At 42.7% G+C, this 16,723-nt stretch overlaps 1 protein-coding gene across 2 annotated transcripts in view; it reads left to right on the top strand.

Moving 5' to 3' along the window:
* The window catches only part of NSUN2 (NOP2/Sun RNA methyltransferase 2), a 29,051-nt gene that overhangs the window by 1,161 nt on the left and 11,167 nt on the right, over positions 1-16,723 (top strand). For both annotated transcript variants that reach the window (XM_080678425.1, XM_080678424.1), the window contains exons 2-9: positions 79-236; positions 1,384-1,488; positions 3,651-3,756; positions 7,061-7,132; positions 8,129-8,213; positions 9,178-9,370; positions 11,356-11,430; positions 13,442-13,572. In XM_080678425.1, coding sequence (XP_080534551.1) covers positions 181-236; positions 1,384-1,488; positions 3,651-3,756; positions 7,061-7,132; positions 8,129-8,213; positions 9,178-9,370; positions 11,356-11,430; positions 13,442-13,572 — 823 coding nt within the window. In that variant the 5' untranslated portion in view covers positions 79-180. The remainder of the gene's footprint in view (positions 1-78; positions 237-1,383; positions 1,489-3,650; positions 3,757-7,060; positions 7,133-8,128; positions 8,214-9,177; positions 9,371-11,355; positions 11,431-13,441; positions 13,573-16,723) is intronic.

The raw sequence follows: 16,723 nt of genomic DNA, 5'->3' as shown, positions 1-16,723 counted from the left end.
CCGCGCCCCACGTGGGCCTCCCAGACCCCTAGACCTGTGGGGCGGCCCCCCGAAGCGTAATTCCCATTTCTTCCTCAGGGCTGGGAAGGCGGGTACCCCGAGATCGTCAAGGAGAACAAGCTCTTCGAGCACTACTACCAGGAGCTCAAGATCGTACCAGAGGGCGAGTGGGACCAGTTCATGGAAGCGCTCAGGGAGCCCCTCCCGGCCACCTTAAGAATTACTGGTTACAAGAGGTAAAAGGAGCCGTGCATTTATTTCCTCAAGGGTTGGGATGCCTAAGGTTGAATTTTAAAAACGCGAGTGTTTTCCTGAGAGGTGTTAAAGGGCTGGATAATCGCTGCAAGTCAGCGGTGTGGATCCTAGAGTCTTGAAGCATCGAGGAGGGAGCGCAGGGCCCAGTGGGGTGGGTCAAGGAGGTCTGGAGGCATGTGAGATGGGAGGCTAGAATAGGAAATGAAAAAGCAAACTGAGAAAGGGTGGACCCCCTGGGGGTTTGTGAGCCAAGGACGCCTACCCTTTGGAACACATGAAAATTTCTGACATTACCGAGTTTGGATAAAGCTGTTTCTTCCTCTCTCTCTCTCTCTCTCTCTCTCTCTCTCTCTCTCTCTCTCTGTATATACTAGAGGCCTGGTGCACGAAATTCATGCCTTGGGCAAGGGTGGGGGTGGGGTGTCTCTCAGCCCTGCCTGCGCCCTCTCTCAGTCCAGGAGCCCTCAGGGGATGTCTGACTGGCATGGGGAGTGGGCCTAAGCCAGCAGTCGGACAGCCTTAGCGGTGCTGTGGAGGCAGGAGAGGCTCCTGCCACCTCTGCTGAGCTAGCTGGCCATGAACCTGGCTCAGGGCTTCTGGCTGAGTGGTGCTCCACCTGTAGGAGTGCACTGACCGCCCAGGGGCAGCTCCTGTGTTGAGCGTCTGACCCCTGGCGGTCAGTCATAGTGACCGGTTGTTCTGCTGCTCAGTTGCTTTGCATTTTAGTCTTTTATTATATAGGATATATAGGGTGTCCCTCCCAACGGTGTATATACACATGTTGAAAATGAAATTATTTTAATAACACTGCCTTTATAATTACTCAAAGTGTATACATTTTTGTAGTTAATATCCTTCCAAGATGAGTTGCAAGCAAAAATGGAACTGTAGGAATATTTAAGAGGGAAGGAATGCAGTAGAAGTGTATTGAGTTTGTCATCCTTTGGTGATTAAACAGTGAGTATTGTTTAGCTTTGAAGGAATAAAGAGGCAGTGATAAAAGAATGTCTTCTCTCTATGCAAAGGTGGTTTTAGTTTTAAATCACTTGAAATCTTAAATTCACCAAAAGATAAACTGTATTAGCCTTTCATGTTGGTTTGAAACTTGCCTTTTTTTTTTTTTAACAGCCATGCAAAAGAGATTCTACATTGCTTAAAGAACAAGTATTTCAAAGAATTGGAGGACCTGGAGGTGGATGGTCAGAAAGTTGAAGTTCCACAACCCCTGAGTTGGTAGGTACAACAAGGCTCCATGCTGTTGCATGTCTGTTAGGGATTTTAATCTTTGTCATTTGAATATATGTCTTGGTAATGCATTTGCTATTAGCACAAAAGAACCTGAACATAGGTATGAGATATCCTCATGTTTTTCACCCAATGCTTTTTATCGTTATTACTTTACACTGGTGTCCATGTTTTCATGTATGATTTTTTTCCAGTCAATCCAACCCCTTTGCTTCCGTGATGTTACCACTTTTATTTCCATTTAAGCTCCTTGTTTTCTCATGTCAAACTGTTGCTGAGTGTTTACTTTCAGAAAAATGACAGCCTTAACCTGGCAAAGGTGCACAAGACTGCTCCAGCTGACTGTCTCTGGCGCCCCAGCATGCTCCTGATCTTTGTGCTAACCTTTTTTTTTTTCTTTGCCCTGTTCTGTAGGTTACTTGTTTTTCATGGCCCAGGTCAAGCCTGAGTTGTCTGAAGACATCCCTTGTGTCGACAGCATAGTCTGTCTTGTAAAATGCCTGGTGTCAAGTCCTGGGGAGTCATTAAATTGTTATAGTTCCATATTTCAAATTATCAACTTTGAGGCGTTGAAGATTCTCACAAAATGTGTGTGTGTGTGTGTGTGTGTGTGTGTATACATATTTAGATATTTAAATAATTGTTGTAAAACCGTGAATTTAACCAGCATTTTCTGATAACTTTTGGAGGTTTTGACTATTCAAGTGTATGATATTATCTTTCTTTTTTACATATCCTTTAGTGATTGTAAACCAGGGTCAGGTTTTCATTAATCATGGGCTGTAGATTTGTTTGCTTTTCTTTCTTTCATTGGCCATTTGGATTTTTAGTGTCCGTATCACAGATGTGTGCAGGGTACACATTTTGAATCAATGACAAATGCCAATGCTAAAATCAGTATTCAGCTGAAATTCTCTGTGGTTGAAGAATAGAAGTGAATCACTGTCTGATAATGGCCAGTCATTCTCTTCATGTTATTGATTGTTTTAAGTTTCTGAACACAACTGAAGCATCTGGACAACATATTATATGATTTGGGTTTCCAATACTTAGGTTTTGTTTGTTTTTTCCCCTCATTATCAGTGATAACTGCATGGCAGTTTTATTGTATAAACATTTACTCAATCAAATCCACTTATCAGGTGTGGGATACCCATACATCTCTCAGCAAGCAAGTAAAGCAGACACTTACCAAGATGCCTGATGGTTTTCTGTATTGCTCAAAATGCAGAAATATATAATACTAGAGGCCCGGTGCACGAAAAGTCGTACACTTTGGAGGGGGGTCCTGCAGCCACAGGGAGCAGGCCTAAGCCGCAGTCTGGCCTCCCTCTGCGGGAGGCGACCGGGGTGATCAGGGGAAGGCGCCGCCCCTATCACCCCGCTGCTGCCGCCACTGCTGGCCACCGTGGATGCGAGGCCTGAGCCCCGGGCTTTGCAGTCACCGGGGCTCACGGCTGCTTGAGCCCTGAGCCTCGCAGCTGCTGTGGCTTTGTCCGGATGGAAATCTGGAAGACATCCACTCTAATTAGCATATTACCGTTTTATTAGTATAGATTCTTCTTAACCTTTTGGTACATAATGGAATAACATTTAGGAAAGTTTGTGGGAACTCTGTTTTCTGTATATAATTTTTTTTTCTTTTCATAGACTCAGAAATATAGTAAATAAAATTGTAATCAAATGCTTGTCAAACATTTTGATACTTGGTCTACCACATTATTTTGATTGTGTGATCTGTACTTCTTTAAATTTAAGAAATTTATTATCTTATGTGTTTTTTATTTTTCTGATGACCTTTATGCCATCGTTAACTTACCATACATAGTGAAGAGCAGAGGATTCTTCACTTTTTTATCAGATCCTAAACATTTATCATCATGGTTTTACTGTGATGGCACATGTCTGTGTCTCCTGTGACCCCCTAGGCTCTTCTGTTTCTGCCTGGGCCATGGTACCTTTAGAACCATGCTCCTGTGTCCCAGGGGACATCATGCAGTGTTGGCTGACTGTACTGGAGAGGATCATGTATGAGCAAGCAGAACAAAATTGAGTGTCTCGTTGGCTATATGACCTGGATAAGCAAGAAGTCATTAAGAGAGCACTTTAATATATACAGTCCATAAACATTTTACTTTCTTTTTGGTCAGGTATCCTGAAGAACTTGCCTGGCACACAAATTTGAGTCGAAAAATTTTGAGAAAGTCTCCACAATTAGAAAAGTTTCACCAGTTTCTGGTTAGCGAAACCGAATCTGTGAGTAGAGTTCTTTAGACTTGTTGGTTTCCTTAAAGTTTTAAGTGCATAATAGTGTCATAGTTATATTTTTAGCCCTATTTGTCAATGGGAGTGATCAAGTAGATAAAGTATGCAGGAAAGATACCTGCATCTGTATTTTTCACCTGTAATCTGTGATTATGAAGCTGTTACCTTGTTTGGTTGCACTAACCATGAACTTTGATAGGAATATAATCACAGTTGTCAGCTTGATTGTGTCTTGCTACTCCTGGGTTTGGGTGGCTGCAGAATTGGGGTGTGCACAGGACTCTGCTTGATATCATGCCATTTAGGAGACAACCACTTATTCCACTTTCCTCCTTAGGTGTATATGCCAGGTGCTTATAACAAGAAAGTAGTATGTTTTTATGGCTGTGTTACTTATTTTACTAAAAGTGAGACTTTTATTTAAACTCACTTTTTATCACTTCTGTTTTTTTCTTGTCCTGTCTATACTCCATTTTTTGTCATAACAAGCATATATACATACAAAAAAAACCTAAGCCTTAGCTGGTTTGGCTCAGTGGAAAGAGTTCGGACCGAAGGGTCCTGGTTTCGATTCTGGTCAAGCGCACGTACCTCGGTTGCAGGCTCCTTCCTGGCCTGAGTCCTGGTCAGGGCTCATGCAGGAGGCAACCAATTGATGTGTTTCTGTCACATCCATATTTCTCTCTGTCTTTCCCACTCTCTAAAATCAATGGAAAAATATCCTCAGGTGAGAGTTTTAAAAAATAATACCTAAATAGGACAATTTTGTTCTCCTAAAATGTCACCATCGTCACCCTCTTGGTTTCTTTGCCATCCCAGATTCTTGATTACAATGAACATTTAGCATCATGGTTATTGAACTTTTCACCTTTAACATCAAATTTTCCCCAAGAAAATAGCTATTTTCTGACGCAGTACGTATTAAATGCCCATAAAGTTTGGATATTGTAAGCTTTTCCGTTCCCTTTTTTCCTTTTGGTATTCTTAATACTCTAGTATTTTCAATCAGGAGTTCTCCCTTCCTATTTTCTAATCTTCTAGTTAAGGAAACCTCTGTTTCTTCAACAGATAATGTTATTTCTTTTTCCCTCTTCTGTATCCTCTTAACAGAGTTAATATGACCCCCAGGTTTTTTTTTCCCTTCACCTCACCCGGTTCTAACTTCTCCTCAACCCACAGCTGTTTCCTATCATTGTGGCTTTTTGCCCATTTAGGTAACCTGGTAAACTGGGCTCCTGTTTGCCTGGCTTTCTACCCCACTTCCCAATAGTTAGGAATATAATGGACTGAGTACTACCTCATTCCTGATTCTGTACTTGGGGGCCCAGTACTAGGAAGGGTTTTCTGACTCTGTTTTGACTGAGATGCAAAGACAGATAAAGATTAACACTGTTGCTGAAACCGGTTTGGCTCAGTGGATAGAGCGTCAGCCTGTGGACTGAAAGGTCCCGGGTTCGATTCCGGTCAGGGGCACATACCTTGGTTGCGGGCACATCCCCAGTGGGAGGTGTGCAGGAGGCAGCTGGTCGATGTTTCTCTCTCATCGATGTTTCTAACTCTTTATCCCTCTCCTTTCCTCTCTGTAAAAAATCAATAAAATATATTTAAAAAAAAAAAAAGATTAACACTGTTAGCAAGTTACAATAGAGCAGAGGGTTTGTGGGGAGTGGAGTGGTATCCAGTTGAGTAGGTTGTAAAAAGCCAGATTTGAGCAGCTTTGAAAGGTGGAGGAGATGGGAGTTTCGTGTTAGTAGTGTATATCGTAGGGAAATGGTTCAGTTTTTATCAGAAGTCAGCAGGATGAGATACTCTTAGTTATTTAAAGCTGGCTGTGAAACCTCTTCAGGATGTGTTTATGAATCCAGCCTAATTGCCAGGATGTCTATAGTCCACGGCCCACAGTTCCCATCCCCACCTTAATGCTTGGAGTCAGTGTGCCTTAGTCAAGTTAAGATTCAGTCTTCACAGACTCATTGCCAGCCCAAAATCCATATGGTGAAAATTAGCGGGTGTGAATGAATGTACAAGTCTGTATTTAGATTCTAACAGGCCGATGGGTAAGTATAAGATGAGTAGTGATAGCTATTCAAAAGGCCCTTGTTGTAATGGAGCAGAAGCTTCCGGGTAGCTGATGTTTTATAGCTTTCTCCCCTGTTTTTATATTGATTTCAGAGAGAGGAAGGGAGAAAGGGAGATAGAAACATCCGATGAAAGAGAGTAATTGATCCTGCACGCCCCCTACTGGGGATTAGCCCTCAACCCCGCCATGTGCTCTGAGCAGGAATCAAACCATGATCTGGTCCATGGTTGGACACTGAGCCACACCAGCTGGGCTACTTTCCCTTTTTAAGTATTCATTCTTAAGGTTGTTTATAGTTGTGATTGAGGCAAGCGCTGGACTTCATCAAGAAAATTTTGTCTGATTCTGAACTGTCGTACAGATGCCTTAGCCCAGCGGTCGGCAAACAGCGGTTCGCAAGCCACATGCAGCTCGCGAGCCGCGGTTTGCCGCTCTGTTGACTAATGAGTTTGCCGACCACTGGGATAGGGGCTTAATCACAAGGAACAACAACAGCCTGTAATTATTGGAATCGAGAGTCTAGGTCAGTGGTCGGCAAACTCAAACTAGGTCACGTGGCTCGCGAGCCGCAGTTTGCCGACCACTGCCTTAGCCCACTAGCGAAGATCTTTAGAACAGACGATTTAGTGAAGAATTTTAAATAATTTATCTTGGGGAAGGAAAGAGAAAAGCAATGGTTGATGCTTTCACCTTTCTGAGAGACAGTTCTCAGGAATAGAAAGCAGACATGGGCTGTTCCTGAAAACAGACTGAGCTATAGAAGTTATAATTTTAGCTGAGAGGGAAAAACTTGCTAACAGTGACTTTGTCCTGTGCCCTCTTTGACTGCTCCTCTTGCTGAAGGTATTTCATTGGCATTGTCTGCCTTTGAGACATGTTTACCCAACTTCCAGATCTTCTGAAGGTAGGAAGTAGGGACTGCATAAGCTTAAAATTCCCTTTGTTTTAATGAAATTACAAAATGCACTGTTTTTTTAAAGGTAAGTTTTGGTAAATGGGCATCCTTACTTGACCTTTAGGTAGCAACCATGTATCCACTAGTATGAAAATCTGTCCTACCTCTTTAATGTGTGTGTGATAGTACTAACTCTTGTTCTGTGTATGATTAATTCTATGGTCTTTTTCTGTTGCATTTAAAATTTTGAATTTCCAATATTGAAATTTTCTGCACTTTTTAATGTCATTGCTGACTTTTTAAACATTTTATTTTCTAAGGGAAATATCAGTCGTCAAGAAGCTGTTAGTATGATTCCACCACTGCTGCTTAATGCTCACCCTCACCATAAGGTATTGTGTATTATATAGAAAATCATGGTGGGCAGGCTGCTGTCTATGTTTGTGCCGCTTTGTTGTTGAGACCTTTTTTTCTTAATATAACGAATTTTTTTCACTTTAGATAAATAGAAAGTGATAAATTTTTTCTTTAGGTATTTCACATTTTTGTCCTATTTGATTTTTATAAGTTATTTAACTATTTTCTTCCTTAAAAAATTTTTTTTTAATTTTTTTTTTATTGGTTTCAGAGAACGGAAGGGAGAGGGAGAAAGAAATAGAAATATCAATGAGAGAAAAACATTGATCCATTGATTGGCTGCCTCCTCCACACTCCCTACTGGGGATCGATCTGTGACCTCCAGGTGCACAGGACAACGCTCAATCCACTGAGCCCCACCGGCCAGGCAAAATTTTTTTCTTAATTTGTCTATTTACTATATAGATTATCTTCAGTGGTCTTGATTGACTAAATCAGATTAAAAGTCATATTGAACATGTGTTGAGAGGTTGTTACACGCACTCTTTTCTTTGCCTGAATTCATTTTATTATCCACACATCCCTGTGGGGGTAGATGCTACCACTGTCCCCATTTTTCCAGATGAGGAAAAGGAGATAAGGAAAAGTTGAAGTAACTGGCCCAAGGTCACAGGACTAGTCGTTGGCTGAGCTGAGATTTGAGACCAAGTAGCTCTCTTCTTAGCAATATGTTATAGTGCTTCTTGCATTTAGTATCTTTACTCATTCATCCCTAAATGTATTGCCTTTACTGGCTTGTAGTGCTGTCTGTTCCCGTCCCCTGTGGAGAGAGTAACTTTGTCACTGTGACTTGAGTGCATTCTATGTTACGAGATCCCTATCAGTTAAATATATCACGTTGTAGATTCATTCTATAAAGAAATATATTTAGGTATTGGAATAGAAATAAAAAGATTAGAATGACTCAAATTGTTTTAAATGTAGAATGTTTGATTTCTTAAAATAAAAGTCTCATCCTTGCTTTTTAATAGATCTTAGATATGTGTGCAGCACCTGGATCAAAGACCACACAATTAATTGAAATGCTGCATGCTGACATGAATGTCCCTTTTCCAGGTATGCATTGGACTGGGGGTTTGGAGGTAGCTATGCTATTTTGGTGGGATATAGACAGGGAAAAATTAGAACATTGCCTGAAGCCTCCCTGAAAGTAGGACTTGACTGTGTTAAGAGCTGCTGTCTGACTCCCCAGGTTCAAATCCCACCACCATTTACGAGGTGAGTTAGGTGATATTACTAGGCATCACATATGAAATGAGCCATCAGTCCTGAACTTGGGGTATGTGATACAAGATTACAAAGTGCTCAGAATATGGCAGCTATTACTGTAGTATCAATGATGCTCCTTTATAGAGATTTTACAAAGATGGGAAAATACTGTGTATAGTCCTAGTTAGTCTTCTAATATTTTTATGTGCCTTTATCTCCTACTTCCTTTAAGAGAGAGCAATATTGATTATAAAATATTACTAGACATATTTGCCTTTTTGCTGGAGATGAGAGAGGAGCGAGAGGGAGAGGAGGTGGCACCCAGGAAACATTCCACCCAGTACTTAGCCGTGGTACAGCTCAGAATCTTCCAGGGAACAGCTTTTAAATGTTCAGGAATGTGAGACCCCACCCCAAGAATCTGATCCAGAGTCTAGAATGGTGCTCCAGCACATATGCAGTATTTAAAACACCTGTCAGGTGATTCTGTTGGTTTGTACACCTTTCTCTCTCCCCTCATCCTCCTAATTGTTACTAATAGAAAAGACATTTTTGGCACAATAACTGGTACAGAGTGAATAATTAGTTGAACAAATGAATCTTGAAGTTTTGAAATTTTAAGGGACCATGAAATCCATGCTGAGCTGCTGGGTTTCTGTTTTGGGACCACTCCTGTAGTCCTAGCCAATCTTTCACACTCGGGACTCAAGTTTGGTGGATCCTCACCTTTCACATGCCAGCCTAAAGGTTATGTATTTCAGGAATTTACTTGTGCTGCATGTCACCCAACACTACAATTTTATATTCCCAGAGGGATTTGTCATTGCAAATGATGTGGACAACAAGCGCTGCTATCTGCTTGTTCATCAGGCCAAAAGGTTGAGCAGTCCCTGCATCATGGTGGTCAACCACGATGCTTCCAGCATACCAAGGCTCATGATAGACGTGAATGGAAAGAAAGAGGTTCTCTTCTACGATCGCATCCTATGTGACGTCCCATGCAGGTATTTATATTATCAGGAGACCAGAAAGCCCAGGATCCATTAAGAAATCACATAAAGACTAAAATGAAACTGCACATGAACACACCGTTGTCTGTATTATTCTTGTGGTAGTTGGTATGAAGAAAGACATAGTGACCTAAGTTAGAAGACAGACACAGAGTTTTAGTAATACGGAGACTGAGCATGTGGAGCACAGTTAAGAAAGGGGTGGTTTTGGTAGTCTAAAAGAGAGAGAAAATACTTGAGAGGAAAAGGGCATCATAAACTCATGCATTTCAGGATGTAGTCAGTTAGAGTGATTTGTTGATCTGAGTGTATATGCTTGTACTTCAGTGAGTATGTAAAACAGTCATCAAATAAAAACACATTGGGTTTTTACTTGTGACTTTTATATTGTTTAGCACTGTGAAATTGGGAGTTCAAACTTTTGATAAACTGATTTTACCTGTATCTGTTCACATAGTTTTCTTCACATTTTACATGTAAATTTTAGGTTTTTAGAGTTTACCTTTACTAAAGTTTTATGCCATAACTGAATGAGTTTTTCCAAAAAGCAATGAGTCAAACTAAAGATGGCTGTTAAGTTCTCTGAGGCAGTGACATAGGCAATGATCACAAGAGTTTAATAGCTTTTGAACACATGATTTTGTGAGGCTAGAGTTCAAAAACTGCCACAAAATTTTGTTAGCACTAAGTAGTGTTTAACTGATGCATCGGTATTAACTTCATTTTGTTTAAACAAGTGGCAGATTTACTGCTAGTAACAGAACTGAGTTTGAAAATAATAGCTGGTAGCACTGAATATGAATGTGAGTTTTTAAATACCTGGAAAAATTTCCCTTTAAAGTAAAATTTAAAATTGGTCATGAAATGAATTTTTTTCTAGGTTGCAGTTTTCTAATTTTCCTCTGGATCAGATGTTTTTCTAACCTTGTTCATTTGATCGGGAGCCTAACTCATTTCTTACACCAATATTGTGAGAGTAAAGTGACCTTAGGAGCACTAAGTTGTGAGCTGAAAAAAATTCCTAAAATTATAGATTTTTATAACCCATTGCCATACAAGTGAGGGATGTCATATGAAAGCCATCAAATCTCCAGACATTTTCATCCTGCAGACTGCACCTCAAGGACATGTGACTAGACCATCAAGGAAAATGAAACTTTACAGAGAAAGCAACAGATGCAGGAATTACCTCAGAAAAACTGGGTAGATAAAAATAGACATGTTCAGAGAGATTAATGAATCAAGTCTATTATAAAATTTACTAGAGGCCCAGTGCACAATATTCATGCATGGAGTTGAGTGTCCCTCAGCCCAGCCTGCACCCTCTCCAATGTGGGACCCCTTGAGGGATGTCCCACTGCCCCTTTAGTCCTGATCCCGGTAGGATCGGGCCTAAACGGGCAGTTGGACATCCCTCTCACAATCCAGGACTTGCTGGCTCCCAACTGCTCGCCTGCCTGTCTTCCTGATTGCCCTTAACTGCTTCTGCCTGCCAGCCTGATCACCCCCTAACCACTCCCCTGCCAGCCTGATTGATGCCTAACTGCTCCCCTGCCAGCCTGATTGCCCCAAACTGCCCTCCCCTGCAGGCCTGGTCCCCCCCCCAACTGCCCTCCCCTGCAGGCCTGGTCCCCCCCAGCTGCCCTCCCCTGCTGGCCTGGTCCCCCAACTGCCCCCTTCCCCCCCCCCCCCCCCCCGCAGGCCTGGGTCTCCCTCAACTACCCTTCCCTGCTGGCCTGGTCTCCCCCAACTGCCCTCCCCTGCAGGCCTGGTCCCCCCCAGCTGCCCTCCCCTCCTGGCCTGATCTCCCACAACTGCCCTCCCCTGCAGGCCATCTTGTGTGTTGGAGTGATGGTCAATTTGCATATTACTCTTATTAGATAGGATGCCTATTTTATAATTTAGCTTGAATGTGACATATTTGTTAAACTCTAATCATCTACCTGTAGAGAGTTTTAAGTTCTTAAATATCTTTCCAGCGGAGATGGCACCATGAGAAAAAACATTGATGTCTGGAAAAAGTGGACCACCTTAAATAGCTTGCAGCTGCATGGGTAAGTGACACTTTATAGCTGGCAGCATTGTTTGACAAATCAGTTGGTCAAAATTTATTGTTGAATCACCTAATTGGGCATCCAGATCTTTGACTCTATGTAAGCATCAGAGTGTTAATGATGTAACTTGCTCCATGGGAATTTGCTTGTATATCAGAAATAGTTGCTTTTAAAATCTTTAAGAGTAGTAAACTGAAGGTTGTACACATTTATTAAAAATGCATTTTATAAGAATTTACTATAACATTTGGAATTTTTTTTAATGAGATGACTATTTACTTACTGTCTTACCAGTTGTTTTCCTGTTCTTTTGTGTTTAATTATTTTGTTTAACATTTTTATCTCAGATATTTATTGTCCCTAAAATTTTTTTGTAGAATTCTTAAAAAGAATCTCATACCTTAAAAATAACTTCTGTCATGTCTAGTATATTACAGTTTTCTGTTCCTATGGAATTTTTAAGTTCCTATTTTGAACAGTTTTGATTTTTCCTTCATTTAATATTAAAATTATACATTCTTAAATGTACAACAGTGGATGGTCTAAGTATGTTAAAGAATGTTCATCATTAATAACTTCAGCACCACATTTTGTTTCGCTGCTAAATAAATACCACTGTTTTGTGAAACAGGCATTAAAATTAGAATGTGCTGAAGGCTAAAAGTTGTTCATAGGAAGAAAAATCAAATATTTGTATAACTATGGAGGCTTTTTAATAGTGAAATTCATTTAATATGTTGAATTCAGTCATTAATCACTTTATGCTTTGCTTGTCAACATGCTGGGGAAAGTCCACAAACCAGTGTTCATATAAATAGGTGCTTTTTTTATATTTACACTAGAGGCCCGGCGCATGAAAATCGTGCACACCCGTGGGTCCCTAGGCTTAGCTTGCGATGAGGGCTGATATTCCCCAGCTGCCAGCTGCTGACCAGGGACTTCCTTTATTCCACGCCGCCCCCTGGTGGTCAAAGCACATCATAGCAAGTGATTGGTCTCCTGGTCAAACTCCCGTGGGGACAATTTGCATATTAGGCTTCTATATATATACTAGGGGCCCAGTGCACAAATTTGTGCACTTTGAAAAGAACTGTGGACCGCTAGGCTGCGGTAGGCACAGGGGCAGGTTTCAGCCCATCCTCCATGCCCCCGCCCGGCCCCTCCTGCCATGGTCCCCTGTCTGCCAGCAGCCCCACTCCTGCTGCCGCTGCTCCCCCACTCTTAACGGCACTGGCTCCACTCCCACCTGCTGACAGTGCGGAGTGATTGGGGCTGGCTCCATCAGCGGGTACGAGTGCCAGCTGCTGCTCCAATCGCCTCTCAGGAGCAGGGTGAGGGGGAGAAGACCTCAGGGGCGATCAGGGCCGGCAGCCACTGCTCACACCTGCTGATGGCGCCGATTATTCAGATCTGGCGCTGGGCACCGGCAGCAGGTGCAAGCGGTGGCTCCAGTGCCACTTGTGGGTGCGAGCAGGGCCGGCGCTGGCAGTGGGTGTGAGCGGCAGTTCTGGCGCTGGCAGCAGGTTCAAGCAGGGCTGGCGCCAGCAGCAGGTGTGAGCACCGGGTGGGACTGGCGCGCAGGAGCAAAGAATTACCAGTTACCACCAGAGGCTTGCCCCAGTGACAGCGACCAGTGCCCCACCTTGGTCTGGCACCCCTGCTCACCTTGCTTCACTCTCCCGCCGTGGCCAACGCCCGCCATGTTCTACACACGCTCCCTGGTGTTCAGCGTACATAGTGACCAGTTGTTCGGTTGTTCTGCTGTTCAGTCTATTTGCATATTGGCCTTTTATTATATAGGATAGATGAAACATCTTTGGTAGGTTTATTCTAAATTCACTAGAATTTAAGGGTTTTTTAAAAATAGAAATTATTTATTTTAGAGTACTTTGTATTTTATTGTAAGTCTGTCATCAAAACTTACAATAAATATGTGACATAAAGGGTGCCCATAAAGAATGCGCTCTCTGGCTGTGTTTGGTCTCAGTGATTTAGTATATCCAACCCTTAGCTTACAGCTGCGGATTGCTACACGGGGTGCTGAACAGCTAGTGGAAGGTGGCAGGATGGTGTATTCTACATGTTCACTGAACCCCATTGAAGATGAAGCTGTCATAGCATCTTTACTAGAAAAAAGTGAAGGTAAGCACGCTGTATTAATAAAAGTATAGATTTTTCAAAATTATTGCTATAGTGCAGCAATTTTCAGCCTGTGTGCCGCATAATTTTCATAATTACTTTATGTGTACCATGAGATGTAAAAGGTTGAAAATTGCTGCTATACTGTATACTTCTGTAGACCTTTTCCTGGGGCATTTGCTTATGTTATTAGCCTGTAAACCAGGGGTCCTCAAACTTTTTTTTTTTTTTTTTTAAATATATTTTATTGATATTTTACAGAGAGGAAGGGAGAGGGATAGAGAGCTAGAAACATCGATGAGAGAGAAACATCGACCAGCTGCCTCCTGCACACCTCCCACTGGGGATGTGCCCGCAACCAAGGTACATGCCCTTGACCGGAATCGAACCCGGGACCCTTCAGTCCGCAGGCCGACGCTCTTATCCACTGAGCCAAACCGGTTTCGGCGGGTCCTCAAACTTTTTAAACAGGGGGCCAGTTCACTGTCCCTCAGACCGTTGGAGGGCCGGACTATAGTTTAAAAAAAAAAAACTATGAACAAATTCCTATGCGCACTGCGGGCCCGGGACGAGTCGGCTGCTAAGCAGGACAGGCAGTGGCACCCGGCGGGCTGGATAAATGTCCTCGGTGGGCTGCATGTGGCCCACAGGCCGTAGTTTGAGAACGCCTGCTGTAAACCCTAAAATGAGATAGCTGTAATAGAAAACAAGCTTATATAATAGATCTGTTTTTCATGAATTACAAGGTTTGCCCATTATCTGAGTGTGAATATTTATGTCAGATTCTGTCAGTGTAATTGTGGTAATACATACATAAACTTAATATTTATCATTTTAACTAAATTTAAGTATACAGTTCAGTAGTGTTAAGTACATTCACATTGTTGTGTAGCCAGTCTCCAGAGTTCTTCCTCTTGTAAAACTGAAATTCTGAACTCATTAAACAACTCCCCATTATCCTCTCCCCATTGTTGTAGTATCTTTCTCTGAGTTGGAACAGACTGGGTATCTCATGAGTGGAATCATACAGTATTTGTCTTTTTGTGACTTGCCTACTTAGCATACTACCCTCAAGGTTTATCTGTGTTGTAGCATGTGTCAATTTCCTCCCTTTTTCAGGCTGAATGATATTCCATAGTATGTATACCATCCATGGACACTTGGGTTGCTTCCTCATTATATTATGGTGGACAATAACTTTGAGGCTCTGCTTTCAGTTTTTTGGGGTGTAATACCCAGAAGTGGAATTGCTGGGTGATGTGATAATTCTGTTTCAGGACCCACCCCCATACTGTTTTCCATAGTGACTGCACCATTTTACAAGTCCACCAGCAGTGCACAGGGTTCTAGTTGTCTGTATCCTCACCAGCACTTGTTGTTTTCTGTGTTTTTTATAGTATTTGTTCTGATGGGTGTGAGGTCTTATAGCACTGTTTTATGAAATGTTCTGAAACAGCAATTTCCATAACATTTTGATGTAAAATATTATTTCTCCTTTTATGTTTTCAATAAAAGGATCATCTTTCCTGTCATCTTCTTCTTAAAGCAAATAATGAGAAATTTCAAATAGAATGAAATTGCAAATTTCATTCCAGAATAGAGTGCCATCAAATTTACTACATGCATTTTTGTGAAGTTAAGACAAGAGTGCATCTCCTGTGGTGCTTTCTACAGCAGTCTGGGCTTCCAGTTATGTTTTCAGTGGCTGGTTGATCTCTGTGTAGTCAGTCCTCACTCTTGTCCTTCAGCCTGCATTTACTGTGTTTGTTTTGTTTTTGCTGTACTTATGTTGGTCTACAGAAAGATGTGATATCTGAGTGATGTTTTTTACATGATCATAATCTCCACAGTTTTGTTGGTACTTTATCTCAGAAGGCATATGAACAGAAAGACTGTGGGTGATGTAATTTTATAGAAAACTAGAGGCCCGGTGCGCGAGTGGGGTCCCTCGGCCTGGCCTGCGGGGATCGGGCCAAAACCAGCTCTCTGACATCCCCTGATGGGTCCCGGATTGTGAGAGGGCAGTTCTCATGTGATTCACCCCACAATTGGGCTCCTTCCTCTCTGGTTCTGGGTGTGTCACCCAAGAACCACAGCTGCCAAGTCCCAACAGCTTGGCAGCTCCAGCATTGAGCGTCTGCCCACTGGTGGTCAATGTACATCATAGCTACTGGTCAAGAATGGTTGGCTGGTCACTTAGGCTTTTATCCTATATAATAAAAAGGGAATATGCTAATTGACCATCACACCCTCACAAAAGATGGTGGCGCCCCCAGTCAATAAAGAGGGAGTATGCTAATTGACTGTCACGCCCTCAAAGATGGTGGTGCCCACAGCCACAAGATGGCAGCGCTCAGTCCCCTCAGCTCCCCAGCTGCCCAGGGCCTGCCCAAGGTGCAGGCAAGCCTCAGATGGCGGCTGCCCAGCCACCCAGGGCCGCCTGAGGCTCAGGTAACCAGGGCCGGCCAAGGCTTGTGCTGCCAGCAGTGGAAGCAGCAGAGGTGTGATGGGGGCATTGCCTTCCCCTAATCACTGCATCGCCTCCTGCCCCCAGGGCTCCCCAACTGTAAGAGGGGGCGGGCCAGTCTGAGGGACCCCCTCCTCCAGTGCATGAATTTTCATGCCCTGGGCCTCTAGTATATATAGAATAGATTAACTGGGCATCCCACTCAGTGATTAGGCAGGTGGGTTTCCAGTCTAGATCTTGCTCTCACAGCCACCATTAAACATGTGGTTGTTTCAGGCTTGTAGACTCTTCTCAGTCCTCGGTGACAGGCGTCCTGTGTAGACATGGCTTCATGGGAGCATAGACCTTTCCTGAGCTTTGTACTTGACAATTGCTGTGACTGGACAGGGTGTGGTCCCCACCTGAAAGTACTCAAGAGACTTAGCTGGAGGAAGGGCAGCGCACAAAACATTCAGTCTCCAAACACTGAGCCAGCATTGGCAGCTTCTGACCCAAATACTGGCAGGCAGGCATACTGAGCACTGGACAGTGTTTGAAGAAGCCAGTTTCTGGGAACCTCCACTATTAGTGTTCACTTTTAAAGTAAGATTGTTCAGATATACTAGTGGAAGTCAATACAATGTTTTGGTCAAAGGTGTCTCACTGCTAGATGCCCGTTGGGTATTCTCTTGCTTGGTTGTCTGTAAT

The sequence above is a fragment of the Plecotus auritus genome, assembly GCF_963455305.1.
Source record: "Plecotus auritus genome assembly, chromosome: 7".
Classification (NCBI taxonomy): Eukaryota; Metazoa; Chordata; class Mammalia; order Chiroptera; family Vespertilionidae; genus Plecotus; species Plecotus auritus.
The sequence above is the reverse complement of the archived record's forward strand: the minus strand, read 5'-3'. Positions and strand labels throughout refer to the sequence as shown.